General features: G+C 39.9%; 1 protein-coding gene across 1 annotated transcript; it reads right to left on the bottom strand.

Annotated features, from left to right (window-relative positions):
• Positions 1–11,257: 11,257 nt before the first annotated feature.
• nfkbiab (nuclear factor of kappa light polypeptide gene enhancer in B-cells inhibitor, alpha b) lies at positions 11,258–14,344 on the bottom strand. Its single transcript, XM_052017714.1, has 6 exons — positions 13,919–14,344; positions 13,195–13,303; positions 12,671–12,881; positions 12,342–12,430; positions 11,974–12,222; positions 11,258–11,784 (listed from the first exon to the last, which is right to left on the bottom strand). Exons 1-6 carry the CDS (start codon positions 14,185–14,187, stop codon positions 11,731–11,733), a joined length of 981 nt encoding a protein of 326 aa, XP_051873674.1. The 5' UTR covers positions 14,188–14,344; the 3' UTR covers positions 11,258–11,730.
• Between the last annotated feature and the right edge of the window lie 546 nt (positions 14,345–14,890).

The raw sequence follows: 14,890 nt of genomic DNA, 5'->3' as shown, positions 1-14,890 counted from the left end.
GATCACTACATTACTGAAATAACTGATAATTCCAGGTATTAACATATTTAAAAGTTCCCACATTTATTTGGTGATTTACCAGGCAATCTTTGATTCCATTCTACTTTGGTCAGATCTCTTTTTTATACACTGAAACTACCTCTCCCTCATTTGAGTTTTTTTTCATACTGGTGTATTACGACACCATTGGATCCATGCCCGCTTCCAGAAGAACAATCCTACTCCCCCATCCTCACTTTTCTGTAGTGCTGCAACTTATTCCCTCTCACATGTCCATCAGCTCCCCTTTGATTCTTTTTTACCACTTACCAGCACTAAGGGGTCATTTACAGTAGTTAGTTAACCTAATAGCATGTCTTTGGTTCATGGGAGGAAATCAGAGCACCCAGTGGAAACCCACACAGTCACGGAGAGAAAAGGCAAACTCCATGCAGACAGCAGCTGAGAACAAGATCAAACCCAGATCCCTGAAGCTGCGAGGCAGCAGTTCTAATTGCTGTGTCACTCTCCTGTTTGTTTTTCTTTTATTTGTTCACTTTCAGGACCATGACTGTTGTTTCTGAAATAGTCTGCATTTTTACATACTCCACTTGTATACTTTAATCTTTGGAATAACATCAAGCACTGTTTCCTTCCCTTTGAGTTGGAGACACAATGAACATGAAAGTTCTCTTTGGAAAAAGTAGCAAAGTTAATGTTTTGAAAGGTCATTGACTGGAAACATTAACTCTGCTTCTTCGACAATAGACACTGAATATTTCCAGTATTTCTGTTTTTATTTAAGATTTCTACTTACTGCAGTATTTTCCTTTGGTTAGGGAGTTTACTCATATGTCATTCAGGAGTTACTCTCCCCTTTGTCTTTTATCCTGCCCTTTTTTTGCAATTCCTCTTTTAATAGACAAAATAGCTTTCAAAATATTCAGTTAAAAGAAGAGTGCACACTTGCCTATAGTAGGCCAGATACTCTTTTTTGTTGATGTAATTTGTGAAATAAATATTGGCTTGGAGGCCAAAGATAAAGCCAGATATCCTTCAAAGTACTGCCAAGGGATCCTCTACATCCACCTGAAAGAGCAGACAGGACCTTAATCTATCATCTCATCCATCCCTCCGTGCATTGAGTATCAGCCTAAATTTTTGTTCTTATATCCCTAGAGTGGGATGTGTGCTCACAACCTTTTCTCTCATGTGCTACTAATAGAGCTACAAATGATACATTGAGGATTTGCATTCTTCAATTCTAACGTGTATGTAAATGGTTAATATATCTGATAATAAATTGGTTGATGCCACCACACTGCTATGGATTCCCCATATGCTCGAAGTCCCTATTGGTATTGAGTTCAAGGTGAGGTGACTGTCTACTATGAAGAAGGTAAGGAAGATCAGAAGGTTAACCCCAAGCCAATCACTGCGTGGTGGCACTGTAGCAGTCTCAGAAGAAGCCATTCAATTGCTCTCTCTGTTAAAATTGTTTTCAGAAATATGGGAGTGCGTTGGCAGCTAAAAAAGTGGAAAAAGATTAAAAATTGTGCTCAATAGAAGCCAAAATTAACTTTGCAATTTTGTGTATGGGTAAGAAAATTAATCTTTGATTATGTTTCTGTGAATAAGGAAAAGATTATGATTGTTAATTTAGGAAAGTTGTACTCCTAGTTATACAAAAAACAATCTGCTGGAGGAACTCAGTGGGTCAGGCAGCATCTGTGGAGGGAAATGGACAGTAGAAGTTTGGGGACATCTGTACCCAGATGAAGGGTTTCAACCCAAAACGTCATTTGTCCACTTCCCCCCACAGATGCTGCTGGACCTGCTGAGTTCTGCCAGCTTTTTGCTTTTTTGCTCCAGATTCCAGCATTTGCTGTCTCTTGTGTCTCCTAATTATACAACATGGTTACATCATATGCCATGACAAAAAAAGTCTCTTCGACTCAAATGCTTCAGCATTTGCTCTTCAAACCCAACGTCCCACAAAAATAACTATCTACCAGCACAATATATTACAAACAATGCAAAAGCATTTATTTGTCTGTCTCTATTAGTTTGAGGCTACAGTTTTATCTTTGATGAGCTTATCAGTTAGTTACTTCCTCTGAGCTGACATTAACGGAAGTGTGAGGCTGATCACATGAAAGGCTGTTGCTCTTTACAGAGATACATCTGAGAGGAAATTTATTAGACTGGAAATTTTGGTGGTAGTTTTTACACAGAATAGTACTCTCATTTCTGTCCAAGCATTTGGAAACAATGTGGCATGTCTCTGTACCTAAATTGCTCAAACCCAGAGAGACTGGAGGACAGATTTACTGCATAATGGAAGTTCATTGCATAATGGAGATTTTTTTGCATTCACTGCACTGAACTTGAGACTTTGCAATAAAATCCTAAATGTATATATTCACAGTGAATTTGTGAGTTGAATTAGAAAGGTCTGGATACATATTTGCATCAAACCTCAGTTTACTGTTATGACCATTTTTGACATTTTCCTTCAATAGAAACATTAATATGGCTAGTGTTTAGTTAATTTTTAATTTTTAAAGCATATTTTTTTATTTCCATGAACTTCAATAAAAAGTGCAACAGATAATGATCATCCACTCCCATCAAAGGCATAAAAGTTACGGATGTACAATATTATATAGAGACTAGAATATAACTGAAGTGGAAGCAAATCTAGAATTTCTCTGAAGATAATAGGATTGCAACATATGATACAGAACAGGATAGTCCAGGCTCAATTCCTAGTTCCCCAAAAGGTCTGGCTAATTTCCTTGGTTAGAGAAGTTAGGTACCTACTCTTGATAACCGTGAATTGAACTCTGTGGGAAAAATAAGCAGGACACTCTACATGGACCAGGAAGTGAAAGAATTTTTATAATCTTCTACATATTATTCATTCACAGGGTCAGAGGTAGCAATAATGATGCTTTAAAGAGATAAATATGTGACTGTAGAGGTTTACAGTAGATCAGTGTCCCTTGTGTGAACTGCAGCAATGTAAGTGGTGCCTGTGGAATGTTACAAGATAAATCCCTTGTTAAGGATGGGCTGGAAAGTTATAAACATGGATAATCCAACATGACATTGATTGGGCAGCAAATGTTAAATCCCATAATAATGGGTGGTATGACTTCTTCAGTGCACCAGCATATAATATGACGAGAGGCCTTTCTTCAATTATGCAGCACAATCACAAAAAGGGAAGTCAGTAAAATGTTTGAAAGTAATATGGGAACTGCTCTTGGGCTCCACAGACACATGACATGGCCCAGGTTGTCAATGAATTTTGATAACCTGGGCCATGGAACCCAAGGACAGAGGAAGAAACCAAGATAAGGATTATGGTGAGGTGTAGGCCGACTGACCTCTTGAAACCTTTGACAAATGCAGCTGGAAAAATTCCAGATTTTCCTCTCTTACAGACAAAGGGCTATTACATGTGGTGGTGCAAAGGAATTAGTGAACAAAGGAGTTAGTACTAAACTGTAATCCTGCAGTCTAATACAATGCTACCTTATATATAATGGAGAATTATAAACAAAGTGATGTTTCATTTAAATAGAGCTTTTGTCAGTTTGTCTCTACTTGCCATTAATCTGCATATAATTCAAGTTGCTTATATGCACCAGTCTTCCATTGTAAAGTGTATCCATCAGTGAATTAATGCAACTGAGAACAGTCTTTTCCAAGCCTCCATCAAAAATCAAAGTTTTAGCATAAGACCAGATTGTCTAAGCTACCAGAACCATATTACTACATCTCAGACACAAATGGAACACATCTGTTCAACTGAATGGCCATATTCATTTTATAATTCAAACTTTATTCAAACTTATATAGACGCTTGTTAAAATGTGTTTGAGTTTAATGCCACATGTTTAGATCAATTAGCCATGATAACTATGCTTACTTTTGATTTTCACTCCAACTAAATCTTTAAGTTGCATCTGATTAATACCACACAGGAAGTTGGCAATTTTTCACAAGAATCAATGGGTAGTACGTCATAATGTCAAAGTATTCATTTCAGTAGATTGGTATGGTTTTATGAGCTCTGAGTTGAGATCTGATTTCCATAAATGAGAAATGGGAGAGTACATATTTTGTGTACTTCAACAGAAGAAAGAATGAAACAACGAAGAGAGAAAAAGAAAATATTAAGTTGAATAATGAAAAAGTCCCAATTAATTTAAAGAGTGGTGTTCATTTAAAAGTATTCCTCACATTCCATTCTCATGGTTACTGTGATGGCGATAAGTGGAGCTCATTGGTAACAGAGCACATATCGAAGTACAAGATTTCAGTACTGGCTGATACATAGCTGGTTCTACACATGATGCAACATGCTCAACCAAATTTATAGTCTGAACAAGAACATTCTAGCCACAAGAAAATACAGCAGATGCCAGTAAGCACTAGGAAATAAAAATAAGAAGAGTGGTGTTCTAACTGTAAATATTTGCCAGTAAACATCATGCAAAGTCAGTGAGAAATGATTCTAAAATCTAATATCATTGAAAGTATATGATCCTGATAAAAATATTTGCTCCCCTTTCATAAGCCTCTCCTGTTTTACTAAAGGGGAAATGAAACTCTTTGGCAAGCTTTCAGTTTCCGAAATTTGGAATTTTCTGCTTGAGCAGAAACCACAAAAGTGGTTACTTCCTACAGGGAAATGCAGTCTGAAAAATTCCACCTCTTATTCCCCTTGCAAACAAGTGACTGTCACTTGTGGAGAGGCAAAGGAACTTGTGAACACAAGTCACTGTTAATTAGTAAAAAAAATTAATGGGGAATGTTGTCTTTATTCTAATACAATGTTGACTTTTATTTTAAGAGGACTGGTAGTCAAGATGATGTTTCATTTATTTAGAGCATTATCAGACCTCACCTGCAGTAATCATGTTTGGCGTTGCACCTCAGAAAGGATGCATTAGCTGTGGGAAGAGTGCAACCTAGTTCACCAGAACAATACACAGTCTTTTAAAGGTTTAAACTATGAGTAATGCATAAACTTAAGTTGCATTCCTGGAGTTTTAAGGGATGACAGGAGATCCAACTGAGATCTCTAAAATTATACAGGCATTTGTTAGACTGGGCATAGAGACGCAATTTCCTCCTGTGGGAGACTGAGATACATGTCATTCTAAAGTAAAATCAGGAAGTAATTTCTATGCAAAAATTAAGGGGAATTTATAATTCTCTTTCCTGAATGCCTGGAACTGCTGAATCAGTTGCAATTTTCAACACTGAGTTTGAAAGATCTTTATTTGGTAAGGATGTCGACTAAAAGTAAACTAAGTTAGAATGGGAGCAGTCATGATCTAATTTAATAGTGTTACAGGCCTGAAGGGATTAATGACCTTTCTCCATGGCTATGTTCCTAGTAAAAATGCTGAAATGCAGGCAGATGCTTCATAAGTCAACTGTTACACGGCATCAACCCCATTCTGATGATTATGAATCGCTTTCTAGTGTTAATTACTTCTATTTGTCATTTGTCAACAACACACCATTTGGCAAAAATATGGACCAAATGACAACAAAATTAAAAGGTGATGCCAATCAGATTACATTTTATAAAATAGCAAATTTGTCTATGGTTCTCCACAGATTAATTTTTTTTGTGCCTGTTTATCTGGGCACAGTACTTCGACACACGAAGGAAAGTGGAGTCGGGAGGTCTGACATACGAGCCCACTCTTCCTTGCTTCTCAGTACAACAAGGTTAGCACTGGCAGCATTTGGCTTCAGGTTAATACCTCGCTTTTTGACTTGGATTTGGAGAAATGTTGTGAGAAAATGAGGAATGACAAAAGAGCAAGAAAATACAGATGGCAAATTCAAGCCTGCAACCTCACTTCAGCATCCAAATAATAACTGTTCTTTGATTTTATAATGTCACTTGGGCCCTTTCATTAGATTACAGCCTTCTAATGCTCTTGAGGTATCCTTTATTCTCCATAGGAACCAGGGAACAATGCTGTGAATCTCTATAAATGGGCCTTGTTACATACCATGTGAATCAGACAATGCTCTAATTCTGTTTTATGGATGTCATCATTCACGATTACACTATATGGCAAATGTCAGTGTGGCACTGCTTCCAGCTTCCAGCAGCAACCACCTCGTATGAATTCATTTCAGCAGCACTGCACTGAGATTGTTAGTAGATTTGATTTTTAATGTTTATGAGCTGACAGAATGGAGATTTTTCTGTGAGTTTTTTCATCTTCCCTGAGCCAGCCATCCCTAAAGCAAACTTCCAAAGACACTCCATTGACTCTCCTCTATTTGACATGAGTGCAACTTTCTTGTAGCCCCTTTTTTAATTCCACCCCGTCTATCTTTCCTCTGTGACCTACCTACAGGACATTACAACTTCCTGTGTTTACAGCTATTACCTAAGAAGATGAAAAATAGAAGTTGTACCAGGCCATTCTGCTGTGCTGCTCAATGTTCATTGTTGATCTTTTACCTGTTTTCCTGCAATAAACCCATATCCTTTGATGACTTAACATCCAAAGATTTATCAGTCCTTATCTTGAATATACTCAGCAACTAAGCCTCCACAGCCTTCTCTGAAAGAGAATTCCAAAAATTTCCTACCCTCTGAGTAAAGAAATCTTTTCTCTTCCCAGTCCTGAATTGCTGATGGCTTATTTTTAACACTGCAGTAAGATCACCCCTGCTCTCCCACCTCTACACCACCACCACCCACCTCCCTCCCCTCCCCCCAGACCCCTGCACCCCGCTCCCCCCCACCACACACACACACACACACACACACACACACACACACACACACACACGCGCGCGCACACACAATCTTTCTAAAGCCAGGATATCACAAACCCACCATCCCAGGAATCAGTCTGGTGAGTGTTCACAGCACTACAGCACTTCCTGTACATATTTCATGTACAAGGACACCCAGGTCCCTCTTAATATCAACACTTTTCAAACTCACTCACCATGTAAAAAGTACTCTGCTTTTGTTTTTTTTCTACCAAAGTGATTGATTTTACATTTTGAATTGAATTGAATTGAATTGGTTTATTATTGTCACATGTACTGAGGTACAGTGAAAAACTTGTCTTGCATACTGTTCATACAGATCAATTAATTACACTGTGTGCTGAGGTAGTAGAAGGTAAAACAATATTGGAATGCAGAATAAAGTGTAACAGTTACAGAGAAAGTGCAGTGCAGGTAGACAATAAGGTGCAAGGTCATAACAAGGTAGATTGTGAGGTCAAGAGTCCATCTTATCATACTAGGGAACCGTTCAATAGTCTAATAACAGCAGTATAGAAGCTGTTCTTGAACCTGGTAGTACGTGCTTTCAGGCTTTTGTATCTTCTGCCCGATGGGAGAGGGGAGAAGAGAGAATGTCTGTGGTGGGTGGGGTCTTTGATTATGCTGGCTGCTTTACCAAGGCAGCAAGAAGTGTAGACAGAGTCCATGGAGGGGAGGCTGAATTTCTGTGTTGTACTGTGCTGTGTCCACAACTCTCTGCAGTTTCTTGTGGTCCTGGGCAGAGCAGTTGCCATACCAAGTTGTGATGCATCCAGATAGGATGCTTTCTGTGGTGCATCGATAAAAATTGGTGAGTGTCAAAGGGAACGTGCCAAATTTCTTTAGCCTCCTGAGGAAGTAGAAGCACTGGTGAGCTTTCTTGGCTGTGGCGTCTTTTGTTTTCCTGACTTCGAAGGAAAGGTTGTTGCCATGACACCATGTTATTAAGCTCTCTATCTCCTTCCACATTATATTCCATCTGCTATGTTCTTGCCCATTCCTTAACCTAACTGTTTCTCCCTGAAGTCTTTCTGAATCCTCTTCAAAACCCATAGTACCCCCCAGCTTTGTATCATCAGCAAAGATGGATACGTTGCACTCATTCCCCTCATCCATATCAATGAAATAGGTTGTGGATTGCCGGTTCCCCAGCATTTATCTGCAGGATCCCACTAGTCACAACTTCTAAGCCTGAAAATCACACATTTGCCCCTACTCTATTTTTTTTGTCTGTTAATCAATTCTCAATCCAGTCTTGTATTAAAGTGTATTCTAATTGTGTTTAATAATCTTTTGTGTGGTACTCTATCAAAGGCCTTCTGAAAATCTAAGTACACCACATCATCTATTCTGTTAGTTTGTCTCAAAAATGTTTTAGCAGATTTTCAAACATAATTTCCCTTTAATAAATTCATGCTGACTCCATCCAATCCTTTTCATTATTTTCCATGTGCTCTGTTAACATTTTTTATTAATAGATTTCAACATTTCCCTATGGCTTTTATCAGGCTAATGTCTATGTATAGTTCTTTGTTTTCTGTCTCCCCTCTTATAAAGTGGAGTTACACTTGCAAGGAACCTACGCCAGTTCCTCATGCTGTCTCCCTTCCCGATTTAATTTCTCGGACTTCAATCATTTCTACAATTTTTAAGAAACGTTTCACTTTAAAACCAAAACAAGCATGGTTTCCATGGAACACAAATTTATTAATGTGTCACTAACCCACAGAGATAAAATGCTACCCTTGATCTGTGTTGAATTTGACAATCTGAACTGGGGCTGCAGTGAGAACCTGTAATGGCCTCAGTGTCCCTGGAGCCAACAGAGGATCTTGTATATCTATGAAGAGAATTAAAGATTTCCAACATGTGGGTGTAGGGAGCAGGTGGAACAATTAAGAGTCTATTTTTTGCAACACTCTTAACATAAAGATCCCTAGAGGCAAGGATATCAATACATCAGTCCCTGTGAACTCACTAATTGACGCAAACCATCTTTTTTCATTCAATTACAGCTACTTTCAAACAAGATAAAATTCAACTCATGTGATAGAGTTCACCTACAGGTGGTAACTCAGTGATGGTGTGCAGCAATGAAGCGAAAGAGGCAATTAATGTGGGTTCCTATGCACTTACCCCATCAACAATGACTATTAAAACTATATAACCTATCTGAATCAAAGAGGGATTTTCTTTCCAGAGTGCCAAACCAGCAAAGTTGCCACAGAAGAGCATATGGGTTTATGTGCCAAGCCACAAAGTTTTCAATTATCAACCTTCTGATGCCAGCTTTTGACTTCAAATTATGATTTAAATTTATGATCACTGAGACACAATCTAAAATTTGGGATTAATCTCAAAAAACTGTGGTTGATTTGTTGACAAACCAGATAAAAATGCAGAAAAGAAATATTAAATTTTAATTAATGGTGGTAATTTGCAAGAGAGGACACCAGATATTTTGTAGGGTGGAAATAGGTTACTGAGATAGGACAGTGCACAGTCATAGAGGGATATGGAAAAAGACGAGGATTTATATAAGGGTCTGCTTAAGCAGAAGCTATTGTAGATCAGTGAGAATAAGCGTCACAGGACTTGTTGCACACGAATAGTAGAGTTTTATATGACTTCTAGTCTGCAGAGGGTAAACGTGGGAGCTTGGGCAGATTACCAGGAGACAAGTCTGAAGGGGAACAAATACAGGCCTGAGGGCTTCCAACAACAGATGAGCATTGACATCACAGCATTGGAAATGGGGGATCTTAGTCTGCCCAGGTGTCTGTTGTTGCCTTTTTCTATCTTCACATATGCTCTCTGTCGTATATGAACTCTCACATCGTTGCGCACACGCACACGCGTGCACACACACACACACACACACACACACACACACACACACACACACACACACACACAGAGGCTGAAATTCAAGATCCACTGGAACCATGCCGATAAGCACAATACTGCTGTCCTGCCTCGTTGCTCTTATGTGACATAGGTCATGACGAGCCTTTGGTAAAAACCCACCACTGTTAACGTTAACATTTTTCTTTTTTCGGTTATTCCACATTTCTCCCTTTCTAGTCCATTACAATTATCACAAAGGGAAGCAGGTCCATGGAAACACCTCCACCAGATTGTGGGTTGCGCTCCACGTCACACAACATCCTGACTTGGAAATATATTGCAGTTCCTTCACCATTGCTGGGTCTAAATCCTGGAACTTCCTACCCAACAACACTGGACTGCAGCATTGATGGTTGTGCCTCACTGCCTCAATGGGAGATTAGGGATGAGCAATAACATTTTTAATTCTCCCACTTTAAGTAATCCCCACACCCATTCCCCAACCTGTCCCCCAACCATGCTGCTTCTTTTCTTCCCCTTCCTAGCCTATTTCTCGTTTTGACCCATCCCCCGGTGGATCTTCTCTCTCCCTTCCCGCACCTGCCTATCACTATCTCTTACCTACATCTACCTATCACCGCCTTATGCCCACCCCACCTCCCCTCTTTTGTCCACCTATCACTGCTCTGCTTTTCCCTCCTACATACTGGGCTTCCCCTTTCCCTATCTTCAGTCCTGAAGAAGGGTTCCGACCCAAAACGTTGACTGCCTGATTTTCTTCATGGGTGCTACCTGTCCTGCTGAGTTCCTCCAGCATCATCATGTTTTTCGTCTAGATTCCAGCATCTGCAGTCCTTTGTTTCTCTACATTTTTAATTCATCCACATTCTACGGATGAATTAAAAAACATCCCATGTTTTCTGGTTGACAAAACTGCTGGTGTGCAAACAATTTCCTCTCAGTCCTGAACAGCTCCTTAAATCTCTCCTTAGCCTCAGTTCTAAGAACAATTCCAGCTTTGCTGGTCATTCCCCACCACCAAACTCCCTTGCCCCTGGTTATACAGAACATGGCACCAACAGCACTGAAATGGGCTATTTGGCCCAACAGGTCAGTGCTGCTGGTGCCTTGAACCCTTTGAAGTTTTGCATTAGTTTTCATTTACTCTGCAAAAATAATTTTCAGAGGACTGAATCACTTTCATTTCCATGTGATGAGAAAGTGATGCCAATTGAGACCTCTCATATTTCATTCTTGCAAACCCAGTGACCTTGGCAGAGTCCTCTTTCACCTATTATATAAGACAGGAGTACCTGATTCCTACTGCTAGTCTTTTGGAATGCTTTTGTACGGTGACCAACTATGTATGATACTTCATTCCTGCATACACAGCAGTAATGGAAGTTTATGCTAATCCTTTGCCCACTGTGTTATTCAATAAATTTCCTCCATTTGTCATGAGAATACTTGGCTGTTTTGTACTGAGAACACCACAAAGGTATTTTGAGAGGTGCAATGCCACAGATTCTACGAAGTGAAAGCTAAAATGGATAATATTTGAGAGTCAGTGAAATGTTACCCAAACTTAGTTTCAATAGCAAGGAACTTTAAACTTTTCATATTCTTTATTTGACAAAAATAAATAACAAAGGGCTGTATCAAATATTCTCGCAAGTAGAAAATGTACAGTATTTACAGTACTTTACATATTTACAGTTTTTATACATTACAAATATGCACAATATCTCAATTATAGGAAGATTTACATATTTCAGTCATCTATTGCATGTAATTGAGAATACAGTGCATTCAGTATATCCCTTTATACTGGAAGATCTCATTCTACATCTATAACTTACAACATCACATTCTCTGCTTCTGGATAATTCTTTAATTACATTAACAATTATTTAAGATACATGGGCACCCAGCTGCATGACTTGAAAATATTAGTGTCTGTCATTGATGTTTCTCATCAAATTAGATGATTGGGTAACCATGCTTCAATACACATCTCCAACTCTCTAGATGAATTGAAGTACAGAAAGTTCAGAGTAGCAATGTGTAAAGGGATCATCTTCAGTACCCAAGTGGCTGTCCCCCAATTATGCAGTCATCATATGAGAAAGGAACCTGGAAAATAATGAATTACACATTAGCAACAATTTTGGTGGCAAACGTATTTCACCTCACATTATACAAATGATCTAAAGTAATGGTTTTAGTCCACACAGTAAACAAATTTATTGTGTACATCATTAATTACTAAAGTGTGGCTTTTAAACATTTCATGGTTGGATAACTTTCTTCCAGCTCACTCACCTCCCAGTCACATGATTCATAATCCCACATCTGATTATCTTCATACAAAATCTGTAAGGATGGATCTGTCACATTAATAAGTTCCTTCTGGATTCTCAAATTATCCCTTCCCAAGGTCAGGTGGTATGGTGTACAGTCATTGTACATCAGGACATTGGGATCTGCTCCACACCGCACCAACAATGACACCATTTCAGCATCCTGCTCCTCCACTGCAAGATGAAGCGCAGTCCTACCACTGGATGGTTCCTGTGGAGAAACAGCACACCTTGTGGTTATTGACATGCAAGAGAAATTTGTAAAATCATTAGTCAATATATTAACTATTGAGAGACAACTGTCAATTAGAAAGTGAACTATCAATTTACCTGAGCATTAATATCAGCTCCTAGCTGAATTAAATATTTCACCATATCAGGAAGTCTGTTTTTCACTGCCAAATGCAAACATGTAAGACCTGAAATAGAAAAAGCAGAAACAGTTAAATGTTGCAACCAACCAATATTCACCAAAGATGTTTAATCCCATTACATTTTCAATAAAGTTAAATTCCATATTATTGTTTAAAAAATACTGTATAAAATAGTATTTTCTTTAAAAATATCCAATGTTATATTTTGTGTCAATTTATAATTTAAAGATACAAAAATAAAAAAAGCATTCCTATTGAAGCTGTAGAAGTAATAGATAACTGTACCATTGTAGTTCTTGCTATCCAGGAGGCTTCGGATATCATGCCTTGTGCAGGATTCGTTGATGATTTGTACACAAGCGAACAGATTCGTCTCAGAAGCAATGTGCAGAGGTGAGTTTCCATTAATGTCCCTCGATCCCAGGTCTCCTCCAGCCCAAAGCAAAGCCTGCAGCACATCAGTCTGTTGCGTGATCACTGCCAGATGCATGGCACTCTGGGGGGAAAAAAAGGTGAACCATTCCAGTGAGAATACTGAAAACAATAGAACAGAGGAAAACTGAAATGTGTGTGTGTGTGTGTGTGGGGGGGGGGGGGCTAATTTGTTCCATTTGTCAGTTAAAGCATTTATTAATACACCAGGGACTTTCCAGCCTCAGGAAACCGCCCCTTTCAGCTGCTCCTCAGTTCTTTATAATAATCTACATTCAGTCTCTAAAGTATCAAATTTAAAACAACGCTGAGCATAAAACGCGAGCTAATATTACTACAAAAAATGCACAAACTTGCAAAAGGTCGCAAATATTTACCTGTTTCAGGTTATTCTGGCGGTGAAGATACGGATCCCCATCCTGGGTATTTTTAAGGATCTGGAACACAACATCCTTTGCAGTGTGGATGATCGCCAGATGCAGAAACCTAAAAGGAGGAAAATGACACGTTAAAGCTTGCTCCTTGGGCCATGGAGGCGCGGGGTGGAGGTGACACCGTAACTCACGGCAAGTGACGGAACTCTCCAGGATTGCGCAAGCTCGGTTTTTTTGGGTACTTTCCACACTGTTAAATATTTATCAGTGAACCAGAGGTTGGCCACCTGCAGGGACTTTCCAGGCTCAGACAGAACTACAACCGCCCAGCGCCTCTACAGTCAGAACATGGTGTTCTCAACAATTTCTTAATCAGCTCCTTCCTCCCTTCCCCCAAAACAAGGGGATTAACTCAACTCAAAACTTTACTCAAAGACATTTTAATCTGAAAAAGAAATTAAATTGGAATAAACCTTCCCCCCCCCGTCAATTAAGCATAAATTTTCCAACTTGTTCTGAACTCCGCATTTTGTTTTTTCACTCGTAGGAGTTTAGAAACTTTCAGCGCTAGTTAAAGTGCTGAGTTAGTGGAATACGTGCGTTTTCTTTCCAAGCGAGTTTTGGATGCACTTTCACCAACCCAAGGTTTTTGGAGCAAGATGCATTAATATTCCTTTTACCAAGCAATTGCAAACTACTTAAAGGCAATAACCTCCCAATGACTTACGTGTCTCCATCCTCCGAGACGAAGTCTTTCCAAGACTGGGCTGCCTCGGGCTTGTCGGTCAGGCTGAGTTCCCTGATTTCCCGCAGCACCTCCTCATCCCTCTCATTCATAGAGCCGATGCCGCTGTCACAGCGCTCCTCGCACAGCCCGGCCAGCTTGCTGCCGCCGCCGCTCTGCAGCGCTCCGCTCGCAGCGTCCAGCTTCCCCTTCCCTCGGAGATGCTGATCCAAGCCATCGATGCAATTGTTAAACAAGACGGAATCGGCCATGCTTCGAGCAGTAGGAAAAGTTTTCCCCGCGAATGAGGGACGGGAATGGGGTGGTAGCGGGAAAAAGCAATAAGAACAAGAGCCAAAAAAAAGAGACAAGAAATGCCAATATCTCCCAAACCAGCGAGCTCCTCCGTCGCGTTTGAGTGGCTTCTCGTCGCTGCAACAGCTTTAAAACTTCGCATTTCGGGGATTTTTTTGCTGGGCGTGGTTTCTTGTCTCCGCCTTCCCCTTTGCTCCAGTCACGCAAAGGCTCTGTGCTTTTCGCTGGGAAATTCCAGAGGGTGGCAAGTACGTTCAATTAGAAAGAGAACAAAGTGTACAGAGTGGGGAAATGAGGGAAAATACCCCCGCTGGTGTGTGCAGTTCACTGAGCAACGGAAGGTCCGCAAGTAAGGGGCAGAGCACAGGAATTCGAGTCCCCCTTTCCCACCACTACCCCCAGTATGGGCTGAGCCTCTAATGCATACATATTGATCCCTCAACATATTCAGAGGGTTTTGTTGGGGTAACATTTTGGAGAGTTTTCTTTTTCCTTTTTCTTTCGCGGTCAACTTCTGGTGGAGAGTGACTGAACCACTCGGAAGCTGTGCGAAAATGTTGGGAAAGCCCCGATCGTTACCGTATTTTTGTGCACGGGAACATCCCGGCCCCCAAAGGGGATTTGGCGTTCGAAGTCTGCATGTCCTCTTCATTCATAGCC

This window comes from Pristis pectinata, chromosome 1 (genome assembly GCF_009764475.1).
Source record: "Pristis pectinata isolate sPriPec2 chromosome 1, sPriPec2.1.pri, whole genome shotgun sequence".
Classification (NCBI taxonomy): Eukaryota; Metazoa; Chordata; class Chondrichthyes; order Rhinopristiformes; family Pristidae; genus Pristis; species Pristis pectinata.
Note: the sequence above shows the minus strand (reverse complement) of the source record. Positions and strands in the feature narration are given on the sequence as shown.